We start from the raw sequence: 22,761 nt of genomic DNA, 5'->3' as shown, positions 1-22,761 counted from the left end.
GACGAGTAGGCTGACTGTTGGCTCAACCAGGAGACCTCTTTGAATTTTCTCACAGGAATGACAGAAGCAAGAGGAGGGTTAGATGAATTATTCTGCTGTGCTACAGTTTATGGACCGCAGGCTGGGAATTTATCTTTGTACAGATTATTTACATGCTTCTAAAGCCTTTGTTGCAGCAGAAAGTAATACATAGTAAATATTTAATGTGGTTTACAAAAAAATATAAACACTGTAATTCATGTCAGAAGGATTTGAATGATTTATTGTCATTTAGAAAAAAACATGGCAAAATTACTCTAATTTCAAAAAATTAGAGATGCTTGTATACAAGTAGAAAACTAACATTTACATTATTGCTCCTTATACATAATGTATTAATGAAAATTTAAAGTATTTTTTCCTTTGATTTTTCTGCGAGTTTTGAGCATAGTCTTGAAATATGTTTTTCTGTTTCTTCACAGGCTTTTATTCTCCAGGGATAAAGCCATGGCTGAAATGAGTGATAGCAATTTAGATAAACCAACCATTATTCAGCAAGCAATAGCCTCTTGTTGTGGAGCTATAATTACATCATTATTTGGTAAGGCAAACTAGCAAGCTTGCCACAGAGAGAAACTTTGCAAAGTGATTACTCTTCAGTTTGACTCAGCATGATGTCTGCATATATATGGTTTATAGATTTCCACTAATACGTTCAACAAAGATGTTTTTGGATAGTTTTCTCATATTTTTTTTTTATTTTAACAAATGGTTAATTGAAATCTTTTGTGTCCCTGAGAATCTTTAACTATTTTTGAAAATAATACTAATTTTATTAACTTTTCATTTTTATGTCTTTTTTTCTTTTAGTGTAGTAATTGATTGCTTTCTTTCTACAAGAAACAAAATTAAAAATAAAAATTAATTTCCATACTTCCTGCTGGTTAAAAAATAGATTTTAAATAAAAGTTTACTGTACAGTACAGGACCCAAATTCTTTGAGGCTGGCCCCTGTGAGAAGTCCCCTTCATGTTACCCTTCAGCAGTAACACTAATGTACTCTGCTGTGATGTCTTACACTGTCAAAGCTTTTTATTGTTCCTCCCCCTAGCCTCCCTAAACATTGCTTTTAAAGTTAGCTTTTTGTTAGTCTTTTAGACTTCTGGATAGTCTGCAGAATTCATCTTCTGCTTCATATTCAGTCATCTCACTCAGGACCTCAGGAGGCATTGATTGGATAGATTCAGCACTTCATGTCCCGTGGAGTTCTCCAAGCTCATTAGTGTATATTTTGTATTTCATTTACTTTTTGGCTTAGCCGTTAGTTCTGACTTTTAACATGGATTATGCTGCAGGGTAATGTGCAATTTTCTAAACATGATTTTTCTCCCATAAAATTTCCAAATTTTTACAGAACAGGATCTTACCAGGAACCTGTTAAATTCATAGTCTTTTTCCCATGTGTCCTGTGATGTTAGGTAAAGTAGCAAGCAAAGCTACGTCAGACCTGTGGAATTTCCAACATGGATTTTGACTGTGTGTGCATAAGATGCTAGTACAGTGTAAGGTGTTGGTATTTGAGACCTCAAGAAGTATAGGAGACCATCTCCTTTCTGAAGTGGTAGCTGGGAGACGAGGCAGAATATGTGTGAGCAGCTAAGATGCTACTAGATGTCAAACTTTAGGCCTCTGAATTGAGCTGCACAAGTCACATTTATATCCCTATGTTTAGATATGGAAATATGGTCTGAATATTCAACCTCTTGTAAGTCAGCTGAAGCATCAGTAGAGAGCAAAGGTGTGAGTCAGTTACCTATGCATAGGAGTGTGTTCAGTGAGATGTGCTAGATAGGGTATTTGACTTAGTCTTTAGCTACTGCTTAGTAAGTAAGGTTGTAGAGCTTGTGTCGTTTCTGTCAACTGCGTAGGTATTTTGGATACCTTAGAGGCTCAGATGGTGCCAGCTGCTTGTATGCAGGCAACTGAATTGAGCCCTCAGTCAATATAATCAGTAGAGGTTGGTCCAGCTGACCAACCACTGTAGTGTTCAGCATGTCTAGGCCTGTAATAATTGTAAGGGCTGGAGGGGAAGCAATGAAATGTTCACTAAACCTTCATTTTTTTTTCAACAACTCTAAAGCTTTAGATCTTGTTTACACACAGCGAAGAAGGGGAGTATGTAATGAGTTTAATGTTTTTCTTTTGAACGTCGCTATTACGGTCAGCTTATTGGAAAAGAATAAACACATGAAAAATGCTGTAATATTTTATATGCTTGAGGCCAAAATCTGATCTCATATGCCTTGTGGTATACTGCTCATAAAATGTTAGCAGCAGAGCAAAATAGCACAAGTTTTTGCACTTTCAGACAAGATGACACAATGGTTTTTGGATGAGCTTTGTGTATCTCTTAGTATTTGTTGTCTGTGCAACTGTTAGTAAATTAAAAAAGACACATATGGTCACTTTCAAACCATACAGGATTTGTAGTTCTCATTTTTTCCTCTGCCTGATAACATTGTATAAAGTTAGAAGTCATAGAAGTTCATGGTAAGGCTTGTGTACACTTCTACATTTTCAGGGCACGCAGGGTGTTTCTAAATTACTTCTGTTTCATTTTAGTAACTCCTCTTGATGTTATCAAAACTCGACTGCAAGCCCAAAACAATCCATTCTCCAAAGGTAAATAAATGCATAGTGTAGTGGAGGACACGGTTTGCTTTTTGCTGTTGTATTTAGCTGATAGTTATCATAATGCTGAACTACAGAATGTTTTCATTTATTTCACAATCGTAAGTGTGGAGGGGGAAGCAACAGAGCAATATAAGCTGAAATTGCTAAAGAAAGAATGTGCCAGTGAACAGACACAGTGGAAAAAAAAATCCCATAAATACAAAGCATTTTAAACAGGCTTTCGTGGCAGAAGGTACAACTATTACAGAGTTGAGCTTTAAAAAAAAAAAAAGCTATCAATAAATAACTAAATATTTCATCAGAGGGCTTATGTAATCAGGCTGCTATACCAAAGTTCATCTCCTCCAAAATCCAGAGGCCTTTGAAAAACAGTAGTAAATCTTATCTAAGTCACTTGCCACTTGGTTTCTAAATAGATTAAGACATTGTGTACTCAAAGATATGCCAATGATTCCTACTATTTAGTTGTAATCAATAAATGAGATTTAAAAGAGAAGATGACTGGTGCTCCATTTTGTATGTGGAGATGAATATTTGCAGTCACACTTGTGGTAAATCAGGAAAAATACTTGTGCCTTCTGTCCTTTTTTTTAGTAAATTCTAAACCCTTCAGAAATCTGAAAATGAAGTTCAAAGTATGTTTGTATAATGGCAATAATGTTATATCAAACAGGTTCAAAGTACATGATGCAGAAGAAATCAAAAACAAGAGAGAGGATGATCTGGTATAAATACAGTCTAACCTAAGATATAATACCTCCACTTGTAATGTGGATGCTGAGGATACTTAATAAAAGATTTAAAAGTCTGATGTTCACATAGTTACATACTGTAGTGACATTCAGGTCTTGTGTTGTTTTAGCCTTCAGCAGATGGTAGTATAACTTAAACATGTCTCCTAAAGCCTGTGAGGGCACTTTCATTTAGTCTGGCACTCTGAGCAGTACATTTGTTCCATCTTTCCTTTTACTTAATTTGCTGTCATTGACTTTCCAAGATTATTTTGCCCTTCTGTGTCTAATCGGAGATAAGTCTGTGTTACCATTATATTCATTTTGAAATTGCTGCTGAGTAAGCACAACCTTAAAAGTATTAACTGTATTCTTATAAACCATTTTATTAGGAAAGTGTTTTATATACTCCAATGGCCTTATGGATCATATATGTGTTTGTGAGAATGGGGACAGCAAAGCATGGTATAAAAAACCTGGGCATTTCAAAGGGACATTGGTAAGAACATTTTACATTTATATAAAACTGTATGTTGTAAACATTTTTCAGTGGCATACTGGAAATTTATTGTTTCTTTTCAAGTTCTGGTAGAATCTGTTACCATTTCAAGGGTGTTTGTGTGGTTGCACTTTGTAATTTATATGGTGATTAATGATACCTTCTACTTTCTACAAAATACATATTCCTTCCTTAAGATGAACAAGGGAGCAGCTGCATAGCTGTCCTCGCAGGATACTGGCTCTATGATTTTATTTTCCCTACTTGAGCTGTATTGCCAATAGTTGCTGATTGCAGCTAGTGATTTTCTGTACCTGCTTACAGGTCTTCTGTCCACAGATCTCCCAGTATGGTCTTGAGCTGAACTAACAACACAGATAGTGTTTCAAAGTTAAGTTCATGTGTCAAGTTCTGGATCCATTGAAACTTGTAGGACTAGCATTTTACCCAGACACTTGAAGCAGATTTTCTGTTGGACACTGTGATGCTTCTTCATTAATCAAGATTTTGTTTGACATTAAATTACACGTGTGATCAAGAATTTTTCAGAATTAAATTTCTAAGAAGAATGAAATATTCATGCAAAAGGTTTCTTGAGCTTACAGTGTTATTTTTTAAAAAAAATAATAACTTTGTAAGTTTGAATTTTTCAATTAACTTTATAATTTTTAGAAAGTTGCTTAGTGTTCTAATTGACATGATTTTATGCCCATTTTTGCTGTGACAAGGTGATTCATAAAGAAGAATGACTATCACATCATTGGATCTCCTTTCATTTTTTTTTTTAAAAGAGTGCTGGACAATTGTGCAGTAAAGAAAATTGTAGTGGACATGGTAGATCTACGGTCATAGGGCTGTACAAATGTTTTGCAGTATCTGCCCATATAATTAGGAAGGTATATAAGTATGCTGCTCAGTCATTGGATTTCTCTTTCTTTCCTCCTCTGCCTTTTTCTTCCTGTGAGTCCTTTTTGTGGTCTGTCAGGCTCTGTATCTTTTGAGGCCCTCTGACAATGTCTGGTCTTAAGCTTATTCTAATCCATCAAATCTCAACCTCTTCCTCCAAATATGTAAGAAAATTAGGTAACTTTAATATTAGGGAGTTTGTCTTTTTGATGGTGACTTCAGTTGAATGACCTTCAAGGTTTAGTGTTCCTCTGCTGTCAGTAGTCTGGGAAATCTATGGGACAGCTGTGATATTAATTGCAAGCCTCCAAGAATATGGTATAGTGTATATACATTACACATATGTGGTCACATCAGAGAAAGCAAGTAGTGAAGAATCATGGAGAATTAATTGCTATTTCGTGCCTAGATTTTTTGTTATGTATTAAAAAAAAATTAGTGGATTATTTCGGGGAAGTTTCCACAAGTTGCTGATATGCTGTATTAGTTCTGAAAATAAGTTATTCACAGGGCTGTCAGTTACTGATAAAAACTTGCTACTTTGGTCTTTTAAAGCTGGAAGAAAATTCTTAATTTCAGTCACACAAATATTTCTCTTCAGGTCAGTGGAACTATTCGTGTGATTAAATACGGTAGCTAGTGTTAGTGGTTTCAAAATTGGGATCTTACAATGATAAGCCATTTTAGAAACATACTTTTTAATACATTAATTTTGTGTTCTGCCAGCTAAAATATATTACTGAGTACAAAAGTTTGTAGCTAATTATTGCTCTTTGCCTGATTGTATTTTTAGGATGCGTTTGTGAAAATTATTCAAATAGAGGGAATTAAATCACTGTGGAGCGGACTTCCCCCAACATTGTAAGTTGGACGTTCTTGGTTTTTTTTGTAACGTGTTATGAATTATTGTTAAAAAAAAAACTTCATTATTTAGACAAATTAGTGTGTTTGTTTCTAAGTGATTTTAAAAATTTGGTAAATTCTGGAGTTACAGACAATGATGTAATCAGTTTGATTATAAGCATCTAGTCACAGTATAATTTTTGCTACATCTTGAGATTCCTCCTTGCAACTTCTTTGATGTATTCTCAGTAGTTAAGCAGAAACATCAGACTTTTTATTTTGCCTTTTAGAGATGGTATCCTTATTGTAACCGTCCCCTTGATAGCATCATTGAATCATAGGATCGAACTTGAATGTTAGAGAGTGCTAGGCTTTGATGAATCCATGCTGTCTTAGCTTGTTACGAATGACTTGCAATAAGCAACACGGCTGTTTCCACAGTCTAGTGTTACACCTCAGTACCCTTACTTAATTTTTTTTAAACATCTAACTAGAATCTTCTTTATTCCAGAATACTTGATTGGTTTTTATCCCATCCAACATTGTCGTGGAAAACAGATAATTAATTTTCTCTCTATGAGAGCAATTTACATATTTAAATACTGTTATCAGACCTCCTCCTGGTCTTCACTTTAGGCTAAACAGCACCAGTGTTTTATCTTTTTATTCACATTGACCTGGTACAGATAGTAATTGATACCTCTACAATTATGTCCTCCTCCATAAACAGTCCAGGAAAGTGGTCAAATCTAACACGTATATTGAAGTTGTATCTTGTAAGACATGAAGGAAAAGGAAGCCCAGAGGAAAAGCACTGGTACATCTTTAATTTGCACACAGTGCTCAGTATATAGACACAAAAAAGGCACAACATGGTGGAGCTCAGGCCTTGTTATTTATCCTGCAGCATGTGGCAATTTCAGTATGTAAATCTTTAGGACTTAACTGAACTGAGGTGTCTGTATTTCAGCCATGACAGAGAGGTTTTTTTCTTCAAGTTGTGTTCTGTACTACAGCAGAAAAGAACCAGCTTCTTGATTGGAGAGAAGTACACAGTTTTAAAAAGAAAATTTGAACTATGGCTTTTTGGTTTTCCAAACGTGATAGTCCACTGTTTTTTGGTAATGGTGGTAAATGCTATATTGGCACATACATAACACAGAAATATAATTGTTATTTTATAATAAGATGTAGTGCCTTATCCCTTGTTCCGGTTTGACTGAATGATTATAAGATCTAGCTGTTGTTATTATAGTCTGTACTATGCTGGAATAGAAAAAGCTTATATTTACTCATGCCACATTGTCTTTCAAGTAGTAAGAATCACAAGTGTTGATTAAGATAGAGAAAATACTCCCCAATTGTTAAATTAATGAAAATTTATGGTTAGTAGCTACTTGCATAATGTTTTGTTTGGTTGCTTCAAATTCAAATCTTTCGATTCCATTCCTTTATCAAAATAATTCTGGAGCTTATGTGAAATAGATTTTGACTGGGATAGTGCACCATCATTTTCCTTACAGTTTTTCCTAATGAAATGAAAAACTAGAAAACTGGGAAATCCATGGATTTGAAACTCTGAACTAGAGGCAGGGTATCAAAGCCACGGGATTAATGCTTTTTCTTCACCCATAACACATATCTGGAGATTTAACTTTTCCTTGTTTAAGCAAAATATCCATACAAGATGGTTGAATTTATGCTCCTGCTTTCCTTGTATTAATTTAGATTCCCTCTCTTATATTGTAGAATAATGGCGCTTCCTACCACAGTAATCTATTTTACCTGCTATGACCAACTGAGTGAAGCTCTGAAATCTAGACTAGGAAAGGATGATGAACGCATTCCAGTTCTTGCAGGTTCCTTAAGCAGATGTAAGTTGTCATCCGTTTAAAGGGAAAACTGAAATAAAATACCTGTATGCTGTTTTCTTGGTTTTATTGTTTTGTTTTGTTTTTAAAGTAAATTTGCTGTGGCTTTAAATTATCTGGAATAATGTGATTTATTTTTGCTGTTACACTTTCACTACATTCGTAATTTGTTTAAAATTTTGTATTTCTAGACTCCTACCAAGGACAGTTTAATTTAAGTCTGTTCTGTCATGAACCTAATAATAAACATCATTATTTTCTATAATGGAAGCTACATAGGTAATTACAAGGAAAATGAAAATTGGGCTTGTATTGATTTTACTGCTGTATGATGTAAAGGGGATTGGATTTGTTTTTTTTTTATTTTCTTACTTTTGTTTATCCTTGTCCTCATCTATTTTTGTAGAAGTAGCTCAAGTCATATATTTTTGGGCTTTCTTAGAAGACTCTGAGTTCCATATTCTACTTGTGACAACTAAGAGGGGGACTGGAAGACTGACTAGTGGAAATTCTTATTCTACAGAATTGTTATTCTGTACTGATGTGGCAAATTGTTCTTATTAGGGTGTTCCAGGTTTTAAATTCACACGTCAAAAAAACCTTATCCAACAGGAGAAAAGTTCCTGGATCTAGTAAAATCGTTAAAGCCTGTTACATGTGTGATAGGAGCTTGTTAGTGAGTGGTGACTCACTGATCTTTCCAAGAGATATAAGAGATTTACTTCATCAGATACAGATTGCCTGCTAAATATTCTTGACAGTTTAAAGTAAAAATGGCAAAGATGCTTAGAAATCAATAAAAGCTTAATCTGTAACCATCATTTTTGTCCTTAAAAAAACCCAAACAAACACCAAGCTCAGATGCTTCAAGTTACACTTAAAATGGCAATTATTGAAAATTAATCTTTGGAAGTACTTGAAATTTGCAATCTATTTATGTAGTAAATCTGGAAATTAAGATTCTTAACATGTGTCGTGGTTTAGGCCAAAATCCACTACTGGGGACCTGAGGGATCCCAGATGGGACCAACAGATGCTCCCCTCTACCCCTCTTCAAAGAGAGAGGCAGAGGAGGAAAAAGAGACTTATGAGTTTAGAAGGAACTAAACTACTTTAATGAAATATTAATAATAAAATAAAAAGAAATAATGAAAAATATATACAAAACTGTATCAAGCTCCCGAGATGACAGTCACGTCACTGGCTGGCACTGGGGCAGTCCCAGGCTGGACTCAGTGACGGACGGGAACTAGATTCCGGATCTGGATTCAGGATCGGGATCACAGGCAGATGAACAGAGTCCTCTTCAGACGTCGGCCATTGAAGGAAGAGAGACTGACCCTTTGATCCCTCAGCTTTTGTACTGAGCATGAGGCAGATGGGATGGAATACCCTGTTGGTCAGTTTTGGGTCACCTGTTCTGTCCGCTCCTCCCTGCAGGTGGGACCCCTCTATGCTTTTCCGCTTCCAACCCTCCAACGGGGCAAATAACAAAGTTGGTTGGCCTTGGGGGTTATAGCAATAAGTATAAGCAAGAGCCTCTCTGCATCCCATGCCTGGGCATCAGCTGTAAACAATTGGTCTTATCACTCTGAGAGAGTGAACACTGTCTGCACAATATGCAATTAATTTCAGTAACAGAGGCCCAGCTAAGAAGCGAAGTTACTGAACAAAATTGGTTCTGTTTTACCTCAAACCAGGACAACATGTTACATGGATTACAATGTGCCAGTATTGAAAAAAGGTAGGTAGCTTGTGTGCCCAGAAAGTTTAGGTACTGTGAATATATGTGGTATTCTTATTTGGAAAGGAAACTTTGGGAATTATTTCAAGGAAAACGGGAGAGTTGAAAGGAATCAAATATATAAAGCAAGGCAATGTGGGACCTGACTTTAATGTTCAGAAAATATTAATAGTAAATGTTGATTTAAAAAAAAGCCCATATTTTTCTCATTTGCAGTTGGTTCAGTTACTGTAGTGAGCCCCCTGGAGCTGATCAGAACTAGAATGCAGTATCGCAATTTGTCCTACAATCAACTGTACATGTGCATCAGTAGTAAAGTGGCTACAGACGGATGGTTTTCCCTGTGGAGGGGCTGGAGTTCTACTGTTCTGAGAGATGTACCTTTCTCAGGTAGGGTTTATTTTCTGTGAAAGTTTGTGTTATGTCAGAAGATGTGGTTATGCATAATTCTTTTAGACTTTTTCTGTGGTAATTTTAATGGTTAGCTTTAAGAATGATTGAGATTTACTTGTTCCCCTTTGAGTGTTTTTATTTATAAATTCTTTGAGGACCTGATTTTTTTTTTTCCCCTCCCATTTTGTTTGTGGATACCAGAGGGTTCATTGTTATGTTCCCTGTCTCTATACTTAGGCTGTTTCTTCTCATCTTTAGCTTATGCAATGACTGTTCTTGAAGACTTTCGGTAGGAAATTCTCTCTGTTATAGGTATAGTGGCTATTTACTTGTAGAGAAACGTACTGTATCTAAGTGTTCTGATGCTTAATTCTGAAAACATGTATAAAGGGAGAGTGACACAGTAGTGCCTTCAGGAATTTTTGTTAGCAAGGTGAATTAGTTTGTATAACTGCTCCAAAAAACATGAAGGTAGAGCACCACTCATTAGCAAAGCTCCAAAGCTGAAAGTCTAGAAGAAAAGTCTGATACAGAGCAAAGCTAGTCCTAGGGCTATTCCTTAAGATAACCGGGACAGAGAAGAGCATGTGTTCTCCCTTTTTGTCACAGCTCTACTATGTTGTGAGCTACAGAAGAGGCTGCTAAAGGACTTGTTAATGCCAGCAGTGAAAGCCCCTGTCTCTTTGAGACCCGTTTTTGTCAGGACACTTGTGGATCATCAGGCATCAAATGTACCTGAAGGAGTTTCTGTCCTTTGGATAGTACAAGGAATAACACTTTTGAACACTTTATGTTGGCCCAGAAACATGCTTCAAACCTATTTTTGGAGGTAGAGAACCCTCGAAATATTTGACCCACTATCTTTGTTCTCCTGCTTCGTTCTTAGGACATCTAATTTAATTTGTGGTTCCAAACAGTCTAGTGAACCAGTCACTGATTTGGACTCTTATGGGATTTGAGCACATTTAGATGTGCACCTGGAGTGCATTTTAAATTGGCTGTGAACCAAGCCAATGCATGGTAAGTGGGGGTGATTAGGATATTTAGTTAAAAATTGTACTTAGCCGTTAAGTGAGTTAACAGAACTATGTTATTTCAACTGGTTTATGTTCAGAATGAGTAATACTATTTTCTTTCACTTTACTATTGTTTTGTGTTTGAAAATTGTGGTTGTACTGTATTTCCTGCTTAAGGATCCTGTTACTTGATGGAACTTAATTTAGCCTTCAGTAATAGGGAAGGCTTCGGAACCTATGGAAACATGCCTTCTCTAAGGCTAAAGATAGCTGTCGGAATTCATCTGAACCTTTTCCTTAAAGTGCTTCCTGTTCAATTTTTATTTTTTTAATTTACTTATTTTTCATCTCTGCCAAATGCATTTTTCTCTTTGGCTGCACTGCTAGGCTTTGTAAGGGAATTCTAGAATTCTTCATCTAATTTCTGTTGTCTGACTTCAAGTAGAAACTCTTGTTCTGATTTTTGTCTGTAGCAATGTAGCTGGAGCTGGTGATCTTCCTCCCCTCTATTGCTTTTAACAGAGTGGGAAGATCAGAGGACTGTGAGGGAGTGCACAAGGAAGAGGGCACTAAGGTGATGTGTGTGTGTTCTTCTCAGCCCTTTTCAGATTCTTGCAGCCATGCTTGCGGTTTCTCCACCGGTACAAAACATCCTTGTTGTTTTTAAGTCAGTCTCCACACTGCTCTGGCATTCACTTCTCATCCAGCGGGCACTTGTCTGTGCCCAGTACTTTGTAGGCATCATGGGGTGCTTGAAAGGCAGAGGCACAGGTTAACAGGCAGCTACTGCCTTACAGATTAAGGACTACTGATAAAGAGTCAGAAGTGAGCAGGCAATTGGATGCATGAGTGAAGGAAAATGTATTTAAAAACCCCACAAAATAAAATGCCACAAAACTCTGATATAAAACTAGGAGTATTTAATGCTGCCTTAATGCCTTTTCCAAATTTGTTTTCTGATTATGTTTTCCTTATGAATACTCTATGCAGTTAAGATATGCTCCCTTAATACCTTCAGTCTTAGCTCTTCTGTTTGAATGACACCCCAACAGCATCATGGTTAATGGTATTCCTACAGTGCCATCTGCGCCTTTGCTGCAGTTAGCTCAAGTTAGCTCTTCCCGGGGGAATTAAAATCAGTGTAAGAATTTGTATTGAGAAAGCAGCTCCTCTGTGAAAACAGCCAAGCTGCACAGCATGACTCAAGCAGCACAGCATGATTAGAATCCCACTGTGTTACTAGCCCAAGTGTGAATGATCAGCTTCAAGCCATATTCCTTCAGAGGCTAGCTAGACTGAATAAAACTTAAACTGTGAATGTTTATAAGCTGAGAACTGGGTTAACAATAGACATAGAATTGTTAGAGTTGGAAGGGACCTTAAAGATCATCTAGTTCCAACACTCCTGCCATGGGCAGGGAAATACTTGAGTCATTCTTTAAGCAATGTTGCAGAGAATATAAACATAAAAGTTATACAAGGAAAGGAGTTCTGCAGGTGCTTAAGCAAAGTTTTGGATTTAGATAAATTAGAGTTATGTACATTTCAATAGTAGGTTTTCCTCATACCCTCAATACCTTCCGAGATGCTGCCTACATTTACTTTTGCAAAATGTTGGATGCCAGGCATATATGTGCTGACAGCCTTCATGGCAAGAAAATACTTTTGATATTTCTCTGCTGGCACAGCCTCCAGAACTCCGTGCTGAATGAGGCACAGATCATGTGCCTCATTCACAGATCACAGACAATGAGGCACGGATATGCAACTGTCATTTGCAGTATTTATTTGACCAACTGTCACAAGGAGTCACTCTATAATTCAGCCCAGTACCATGTAGTTTAAAGAGTTTTAGTTAGAACACAGAAAGAATGCCGTTTAGTTCACAAGATGAAAACAGTTATTCATCAGACTTGCCTTTGACAGTCATCACAGACGCATTTCCCCCTTAGTAATTCCAGAGAGCGAAGTTGCATTTCTTGGTTCTCTCAGAATTTTACACTCTGTCCTGTAGAGGAATATGAGGCAGTCCTGAGCGACCTTTCCTTTTGTATGAAACACATTTTTGTAGAGTTAATGAGATCCATGAAATGTGTGAAATATGCCTGAAAACACAGCAAATTAGAAGCCCACATTTTGATTTATGTTAAATTGAATTTAAAAAAAACCCCAGTATGTGAGTTTTGTAGTTGCTTGGGTTAGATTGTATTAAGATAGGGATTCCTTTATGGGAATGACAAAATGATTAGGCTAATTTGTATCATATGAAGAAATTTGGAATGCGGAGATAAGGGGAACAACGCAGTCTGTCCATGAATCATCACAGAGAACATTACTTTGCTTTCAGCTCTTATTTCTTTTTGCTCCCGTTGCCACAGTAGAATTCTTACATCTGTAATTCTTAAAAGAATTTCTGTATTTGACATAGATTGTGTTGTAATGCAAGTTTATTTTTTTATAAACCTAGCAATATACTGGTATAATTATGAGCGTTTCAAGAAGATGATGTGTAAGGAAGTTGGTGCACATGAACCAACATTTTTCATTGCTTTTACTTCAGGAGCAGCATCTGGCTCTGTAAGTATATATTTTTGTTTCTAGTACTACTCATTATTGCCACTAATGAACTATTTAAAAGAGGAATGATTTTGTATCATTTTTTCAGAAATGGTGTATGTATTGGGGTGCATCTACTTGAAATACACATGGCCTGGCATTCAAGCTGATTAGGTATATCTGAATAAATTACAGTGTTCAGAAGTACAAGAATTTTAATAATATCAGGTGCTTGGAATATCAAATCTAGTTCTAAATTGTGTGCGCTTTAATTTAAAAATTTTAATTAAATTTTAACTCTTTGTGCTCTAACATTAAAACTGATTTCTTTTCATGACAGATTGCAGCTGTCATAACTCTGCCGTTTGATGTAGTGAAAACACATAGGCAGACTGAACTTTGGGAGAGTGAGACCTTAAAAAGTAAGTTGCTGGTAAGGAGAAAAAAAAACCATAATATTTGGAAAAATAAAAACTAGTGTTTGAGAATATAGACTTTTGGTACGAATTTTAAATATTTCTCTCTTCTAAAGTTTATCTAAAATATGTCACTGGGGCCTTTTTTCTTCTCCAAATTGTAACATCTCATAGCATATTTTTTATCACCTAGGATAAATACAATATTTCATAATGGCATGGAGGAGGGAAAAGGTGGGAGTTCAGTACCATTTAGATTTATGAGATAGTATAAAATATAAACCAAAAAATCCAGAGCTATTGCATTTAGGCAGATCAGTTGCACATTTGTATATATTTAAGTAAGCTATATTTAAATAGGCAAAATTAATTCCTTATAAAACATTCAGGTGAACAGTGATCTATTGAAAAAGACTTTTGAGTTGATAAAAATAACATGATAAAATGTTTGCACATTCACTATCACTTGGTCCTTCATAACAATATTATTCTTATGTTAAATATTAGAGATAGAAAGCACTGTGCTCAGGTTGTGTTTTTTACCTTATTTTTGTTTGATTTCAAAGAAATTTTTGAGACCATATTAGTGAATATCCTAACAGCTTTAAAGGATGAAAGTGGAAGGAAGTTTCTTTTTTTTTTTTTTTCTGTGTTCAGTAGAGCACCGCTGTGTTTTATACAAATTCAAGTTGTATCTAAAAAACTTTTTTTCCATTGCTTGGGACCTGGACCAGTGAGGGACTTTCACTACTGTTAGATCATGGCTTTAAGATTACAGACCACTAAAAAGGCTGAGTACCCAAACAGTTTCTGCTCAGAAACAAATTTGAAGGTCCTAGTTCAGAAAGATGTTACAAAAAGCTTTTTGACATGAGGTTTCATTCTCTCAGGTAATTTTTTTTTTTTTTTTTTTCCGGTGTAATTCTTGAAAAAACATATTTATGTTTCATTGCAGAACAGACAGTCATAGAATGGTTTAGGTTGGAAGGGATCTTAAAGATCATCTAGTTTCAACCCCCCCTGCCGCAGGCAGGGACACCTCCCACTAGACCAGGTCATTCAAAGCCCCATCCAGCCTGGCCTTGAACACTTCCAGGGATGGGGCATCCACAGCTTCCCTGGGCAACTTGTGCCAGTGCCTCACCGCCCTCACAGTGAAAAGATCAGAAAAGCTTTAAATAGTTACTGTGTTTCAATTCTTCCCTTGTGCTGATGAATATGAGAATTCATTGCTAATAACACTTTGAATCACAGGTAGCTGTCATATATTAGGCTGATATTAACTAGGTTAATATATATATAAAATTTCATTATTGTTATCTATAATTTGTACTAGTTTAATTCTTTCCAAATCCAGTTGCTGTTAGAGTTGGACACTGACTATGTATCTACATATTGTCTCTCTGTGGCTGCAAAAATATTTTGTGGCTTCCAGATGCTGTGGAATGATCCTGCTGAATGTATTCTATGAAACTGTTTTAACTTTTGTCTAGGAAAAAAATTTCTTAACCACTTTCATATTATGGATCAATGAAAACAGCATGTGCAGAGTGAAATCGCACAAAAAAAATCCTTTGTTTAAAACGGTTGCATATGTCTGCAATGCAGATTGGTTCTTGATGCTGCCGCAGTTAGGTTACTATCCAATTTAGCTCTACAAGGGTCTGCAATCCACATCTCATAGAGCTATACTTTAACTTATAAATTTAGGGGGGTTTTGATTTTTGTAAACTTAAATGTAAGGTGTAGTGTCCTAGCTTAATTATTATATTCATTCTTATGATTTATTCATTCTTATGTATCAATTCTCAAAACTTCCCTTTAGATTCAGTTTAACATAAAGGCAAGTCCTTGGTTAAAAATCTGAATTGTGATGGTCTTTAAGCTGCATGTATAAAGTGACATGGAGAAGGACTGGCTCATTTGAAAGCTAGATGACATTTTTCAACTATATCGGTTACTCTAGTAAGGAATATTGTGTTCATATATCTTACTCTAGGTGTTGCTACAGGTTCTTCCATGTCATGCTGTTTTAACTTGAGTATTGTATGAATTTGCATGCTGTATGAATTTAACATCCTGTATGAATAGTATGGATAAAATTAACATAAAATTAATTAAACCTAATAATTACATCTGAAGTGACTGTCTCTGATTTCTAAAAATATTTTTCTGTGGCATTGTGTATATGGCTTCATTCACTGTTCTTTTGTACTGTATTGAGTTCCACAGAGGGACTGTACATCAACCTGGGCAATTATGAGGAAAATTGTCGCTAAAAATGGGATTACTGGATTATTTGCTGGTAAATCTTTTTATATCTTTCTAAAAAAACCCAGACTAGAGAGAAAGTTTTTTAATCACTAACAAGTGATTATAAGTGTTAACATGCATAAATTATATAATATTTCCATCTCTGTGAACACTCTCAGTTATGGAATAGTTTGTATATATAAAGCAACAGGCATGCATACATACAGAGAGAATTTTGGTAATCTTCACAAGTTACTAAGATACAGCTGTCAAAGATGGACACGATTTCTTTAAAAAATAGAGGTATTGCGCTTGACAAATACGGCAATTGTAATTTGTAATTGTATTGACAATTAAAAACGGTGGGAAAAGGTTCAGTTCAGGAAATAGTTTTTTTCAAATTGAAATAATTTGTTGATTTCTTAAACTGTAACACTTGGATTTTTCAGAAAAAAAAAAAATTGGTGCAAAGGAAATTTAATGGATTGTAAATTTGGAAGCTACAGCATAAAGGTGTTTCTAGACTGAGTAAGTTTCTTAGATGCAGTTTTTAGTCCAGTGCTAAAAATTTCCAAAGTGTCAGTATTGTTACAGCACCTATATTTAGCAATAGCCATCCTAATTTTTATTCTTGATCTCATACTAGTTTCTTTACTCAACGTTTTTGGTTCTCTGTGTCTCAGAAACAGAGCTTAAGCTTCAGCGGTATTCTTCTGTCTCACTTCTTAGTCTTTGAAGAAAATGCATTATTGAGAAACCAAGAAATCTGAATGTGGAATATATATTTTGAAGTAGAATTCACATGATAAAATACTGTTATTGGCCTGTGAACACTAGGCCCAGGATAGATCCCATCTATCCTATGATGCAATTTTTTACAGAGGACTGGAAGATACGGCAATTATATTAGTATTTGTTTTCTAGATGGGAGTAATTATGTTGAATACTGTATAATATTTGGGATGTTCGAGGTTATGCAACAACTATTGACCAAGAATTTTTTTTCCTTTAAATTTTCTGTCAAACTAGAAACATTATTTAAAATCTCTGTTAAATTTTTATGTTTAAACGAATGGAGAAATGCAATCTTGACAATTTAATGAGTTCTGAATGAGTCGAAGAGTTTTTAAATTTTATTTGTACATTATCTCATTTGTGCTCACACAGATGTACACATCTAACGCGACTTTCTTACCCTCACTGAACATACCAAGGTACTATTCCTGCCCAGCTGTGTCCAGTTTTCAGCACATCAGTTCACAGTTGGTGCTGTTTCGGTTCCTCTGAGCCATTCAGTAAGACAGAATGTCACTGTTACGACCCCATTCAACCATGTAATTCCTTGATGTATTTTATTTTTCTTCTTGCACAGACTGTCTTAAAAACTGTCTTTTAGTCTTTTTGATAACTTTGGCAAAGATCACTTTTTAGCCTTGAACTATGTGCAGTAGTTATTTCTGCTGCTGACAAGCACAGATATTTTGCTGACCATCATAAAATATTGTGGCCATTTGAACCCCGCATATTTATAGAACAGAAAAGAAAACCCCAGGAATACCTTCTGGTGTCTTTTTCAAATCCTGGCAACTCTCTGAAACCAGTGAGTCCTACCTAATCATATGACCTAATTCTTGGTACTAACTCGAAGCCTCCAGCAACAAAGCTGGCCATTTTCCCGAGAGGTTTAGCAGGAAACATTATTCCTCCTTATTTTCATCATTATGGCTCAATTGTAACAGGACTTTCTGGCATCAAGAAGTGATCTTAGAGGCTCCTGAGACCTCATGAGACTTATGAGTGTCTTTTCCACTGCATAACCAAACAAACTGCCCTTGCCAGAACAGGGACTTTGTGAGCTGGCAAGGTGACATAAGAGACAAGATAAATGACATTTCAGCATTGGAGCAAAAGTTTCTCACCATTACCTCATCCTGAAACTGAAGATTTATTTTAATTGTTAAGATCTTTCAGGGAATGTTCCACTTCTGTAGTTACCAAAAAGAGTTGACTCCCTTCTGAGATAATCACAAGTCCTTACAACTCAGTAATTCATGATGGATTTAGCCAGATTCCAGAATATTCTTTTGGAGAATTACATGGATTTTTTTTTTCACAGATTTGTAGATATTTGGCAGCAGCTATCATGGATCTTGTTAAAACTTCTGTCAGAGGTTTCTACTTAGCATGCTCTGTCAAGCAAAACAGGAAGAAATGATTGTGTTTCCCAGAAATTGGAGTTGCATTCTCATCCATTGTATCCTAAGTAGCTATAGAATGCAACTTGTGTTTCTAGTTGCCAATCTGGTAACTAAAATCAAAAGTATTTTGATGGTTTAGCTATACGCTGCTCTCCCCACCTTCATTTCCTCTTTGCAACTACTGGGTACTCTTTACCCCACTTCTCCAATAACTAAACTGTATGTCTCTGTACCCTGGGAGGACTTTGTAGTGAACTGCTGTGGGCCCAACTAGTTTTTAGGACAACCAGCAAGATGGAGCTGGAACAAGCCTTGCCATCCTAATGGGAAGGTCTTGGCTGTAAAGCTTAGCATGCCTGAGGGATTCAGGTTTTAGTAGAAAATTTGCCTTTCTGTATAAACATTATTGAAATAAAAAAAATATTGTCGTCTTAAAGATTTTTGCACCATTTTTAGATCATTTGGTATTGTATCTACTGTCCCTTAAGAAATACAGTATTGCAGCTCTGTAGCAAAGCAGAGCCTTAGACCAGACCATTCTCAAACTTCTGTCTCCAGAGCAGTAACAATATCAGGCTACAGCTGCTAACATCTCTTCCATGCAGCTATGAACTTTGTCCACCTGAAGGATGCCTGGGAGGTACCTATTGTTCTTCTGACGGTTGCAATTCCCTCTTTCTCTTCTTTCTTTCTCTTTTACATTAGAGTAGATCCCTACAACTTACTAAACATCACAGCAGATATTTGTGTTTGAGACACAAAGAACTCTACGTCATATAATCTGTCCCTCTTCAATATCTCAATACATTATTTCTTCTTTCTCGGAGAGTCTACTTCACGTGGAAATGCTTGTGTTCTGAGTGGAGGGCATTTTGACAGTAGGTTTGTCTGTGCCTCTTTATTTCATAGAGGAATGGGGGTGTTGGGGCCTAATTTGAATGGGGGAGGCTGAAAGATTTCATCCCTGGGTTCAAGAGCAGTAGTGTGGTGACTACGGAGCCATTTGAGAAAGAAGCTGGTATGTTCCTTTAGCTCTTCTACATGTTCATTTTTGTATCTTACAAAAAGTTATATGTTATCTCTTACCTTCCAAAATACTTGTGCTTCGCTGTGGTTCATCACCATTATCAAGTTTGTCTTAATAAACATCAGAGTGTTTAGCAAGATGTCTGCAGTCATCTCAGCCCATATCAAATGAAATAGAGTATCTTTTCCTGGATCATGGCTTGGTATGAGGTTCCTAGTTCCTCCAACCTACCTATAACTAAACGTTCTTCTGCCATTCAAAGACATGCATTTCATGGTGAATGCTTGTAAGTTTGGCTTCATACTGTTCAGTCCACAATTCATATCCAAGTAAATATGAATACAATTATGTGGAGGTTACTGTGTTACATTTTGGGAGTGCGCACATATGCTGTGCTGTGATGATCAGTTAATGGAGTTCTTTGAGACCTGCCATCCACAAGCGCACTACCTTCTCTCCCTTTCCAGTATTGTGGCTGAATGGGAATTAAGAGGAAACTCGGGTGGTGCTAGGCATTGCCCACTCTGTGTACCTGAGTATGCACAAAGGCAGTCTGGGATTGCCACTCCACCTGACAGGGACTGGGAGAATAAGAGTTTCCAGCCTCACACAACAATGCAAATGGATATTCACAGTGTGAATGTTCAAGCTGATCACACATCCTCAAGAGTTCTGTCTTATCTATCATATCTTTTTATGAAGAACTACTGTGATTCATTAAACAAAAGCAAATCTTTACCTGGGGGTGAAACTTTGCCTTTGTTGAATATGTACATTCAGGTAGATCTATCAATAATTTACTCACCCAAGTATCACCAGACTAAACCAGTATCACTTCATAACTAAACTGTTTTCAAAGTGTTTTGCTTTTGACTATCCTCCTTTCTACGTATGGCAACCGGAGATTGAAAATTCAACCTTGAATGTATATAAAATGCTCATAGTCACAAAGTGCTCTTCCTGTGTGTCCACCTCAGGATAGTCCTAAGCTTTCTAACCTCCCTGGTACCTGTTGTTCAGGTCCCCCCATGCCCTTCTCCCAGGCTGTCAGGGAAGAGATTCCTGTGTCTTCCTGTCTTCAGCAAATCTACCTGATGGCTGAGGCTGCTGTTGTCCTTTTCTGTTGAATGGCTGGGGCAATGCTCTGTTGTTGCCATGCTCAGAAGTCCTTCGTGATGCACGTATGTCATCATGTGTGACTCTGGCAGCCTAAGGAGGAAATGACAAGGTACTGAGATTAGAATGATACTGAGATAAAAGCCTATAGTAGTTCATACTTGAATGAACAACTGCAAGAGACATTCCAAACCCAAGATACTTACCAGTGTTGACAGCACTGCATTGGTTCATTGGGGTTCCTTGAGTGAGAGGCTACACAGTTGATTGAAGACTTACAAGACTTGTTTGTGTTTGCTGAAAGAGATTAAATTGCTTTACTTGCTGCACAGCGATTACATAGCTGGGTAACGGATTTGCACGTTTCAGAGCACTGATGCCAACAGAATGCATGACACTACGAAGTATCAATTTTATTAGATATTTTGGGTGGAAAGTAGTTCATAGATTAGGATACCTACATTTAGGTCTTGACATGTGAGTAACAGAGCATAGAGACGTTCTCTTGATCAGCCACTCCCTCGGTTCAGTCACCCACACTTGGGTGAGATGCCTTGGGGGTATTCTGCCTGTCTTCCCGCTACTCTTCCGAAGGGATGCAAGTTTTCCATAGTTTATGTGTCATCTGCACTAGCGCCACGCAAACGTCTTTGCATTTCAAGTGGAAGCAGATGGCTGTAGACAAGTGGATTCAGCCTTATTTTCCTACCTCTAAGTAAGCTGAATCACTTTCTAAACTCCATGGACAAGATGACAGTTGATTGTAATGGGAAATATTTAATGCATAAATTCTATTATAAATAAACATGTGACCAGGATCCTTGTATTTTAGTATAGGTGCCGTAGATTTTAGGAGACAGTGGCAGAGGAATCGTGCTTTTTACTTAACGGTTGGCTTGAAGGGCTGAGACACATACCTATGGCAGAGAATACAGCCCAGCCCTTTTCTCCCTAACTTTATCCATTTCAGGATTCAGGGCTTCCCAAACCTCTTGTTGTCCCACCTGAGAAGTCACAAGCCTCTGCTTGTCCCACACGAGCAGCAAGTTTGCACTGATGCTTTGGGGAGGGCACAGTCTGTCCCCGGCACCACCTCTTCTGTGCTGGAGCAAAGTAGCCCTGCAGGTCAAGGTGCTCCACCTCGGTGGGGAGACAGGAGAGGCAGAGGCACAATGGGCTTGAGGCAGGCAGCCACGCAGCGTGGCAGAGGTGAGCACATAAGGTTATTACAGTGGTAATACCTACAGCCAGTAATTCCAGTATTTTGAGGAACTGGACAGGTAGAATCCCAGTTCTACACTGATACACTATGGTATCAAGATATTGTGACCACTGAATGGTACTACCGTGCTTTGGTCTGAAAACAAATGATAGTGAAAACTTTCCTTTCTCTTCTGGGCAGGTGTTATTCCACGGCTGTTTAAAGTTGCTCCTGCTTGTGCCATAATGATCAGCACATATGAATATGGAAAGTCTTTCTTTTCCCATTTAAATGAAAAAATGAACCAATGTCCTTAATTCTTCGACTGTGTGAAGTCAAAATATATGGTGAGATATATTGTGCCAAATTTTAATCTGTCGAGGCATTTTCTAGAATTCCCAGTGCATTTCTGCCATTACACTTGGGAACTAATACAACTTCATTTTTAACTGTTTCACAAAGGATAAATTCACTTTTTCTTTTTTCTCATGATGAAGAAAATACACATGACCCTTAAGTATCATTGAAGGTTTTGTGACTTCTCTTGCAGCTAGAGAGAAAAAAGAAAGGAGGAAGGAAAGAAAAAAAAAAAAAGGTGCTCTAACTGTTCTTCAGTGATGATTAAAAGACAAAAAAATTCAGACTGGACAGAGCAATGAAGAATAACTTCCCCTGTGTTCATTTTCAGTGTGACTAAAGATGTTTGTTGTTTTTTTAAAATGATGTTTAGAACAGTTTGGGGCTTCCAATTATATATGACTATTCCTCCATAAGGAGGTTGATATAGAATGAATTCAATAAATGCTTATTTATTCCTGCTTAATATATGTTTAATTCTGTGCATGTTTATTTTCAGCTCCATATTTTATGCAAATTCATATTATAAAATAGTCTTTGGCTTCTTCTCAGTTTTATTTAAAATGAAAAATCATAGAACGGTTTAGGTTGGAAGGGACCTTAAAGATCATCTAGTTCCAACTCCCCTGCCATAGGCAGGGACACCTCCCACTAGACCGGGTTGCTCAAAGCCCCATCCAACCTGGCCTTGAACACTTCCAGGGATGGAGCCTCCACAACTTCCCTGGGCAACCTGTGCCAGTGCCTCACCCTCCTCAGAATAAATAATTTCTTCCTGATAGCTAATCTAAATCTCCCCTCTTCCAGTTTGAAGCCATTACCCCTCGTGCTATCACTACATGCCCTTGTAAAAACTCCCCAACTTTTCTGTAGGCCCCCTTTGGGTACTGGAAGGCCGCAATAAGGGCTCCCCAGAGCCTTCTCTTCTCGAGGCTAAACAACCCCAACTCTCTTGGCCTGT

At 36.9% G+C, this 22,761-nt stretch overlaps 1 protein-coding gene across 1 annotated transcript; it reads left to right on the top strand.

Moving 5' to 3' along the window:
- Positions 1 to 486: 486 nt before the first annotated feature.
- Positions 487 to 22,256, top strand: SLC25A40 (solute carrier family 25 member 40; the record flags this gene model as incomplete). The annotated part of the gene is made up of 10 exons (XM_082499695.1): positions 487 to 580; positions 2,602 to 2,661; positions 3,797 to 3,903; positions 5,603 to 5,670; positions 7,402 to 7,526; positions 9,484 to 9,657; positions 13,144 to 13,253; positions 13,573 to 13,654; positions 15,873 to 15,953; positions 21,645 to 22,256. The coding sequence occupies 10 exons, from the start codon at positions 487 to 489 to the stop codon at positions 21,758 to 21,760; spliced, it is 1,017 nt and encodes a 338-aa protein (XP_082355821.1). The 3' UTR covers positions 21,761 to 22,256.
- Positions 22,257 to 22,761: the final 505 nt, after the last annotated feature.

The sequence above is a fragment of the Vanellus vanellus genome (genome assembly GCF_965231255.1).
Source record: "Vanellus vanellus genome assembly, chromosome: 2".
Classification (NCBI taxonomy): domain Eukaryota; kingdom Metazoa; phylum Chordata; class Aves; order Charadriiformes; family Charadriidae; genus Vanellus; species Vanellus vanellus.
The sequence above is the reverse complement of the archived record's forward strand: the minus strand, read 5'-3'. Positions and strand labels throughout refer to the sequence as shown.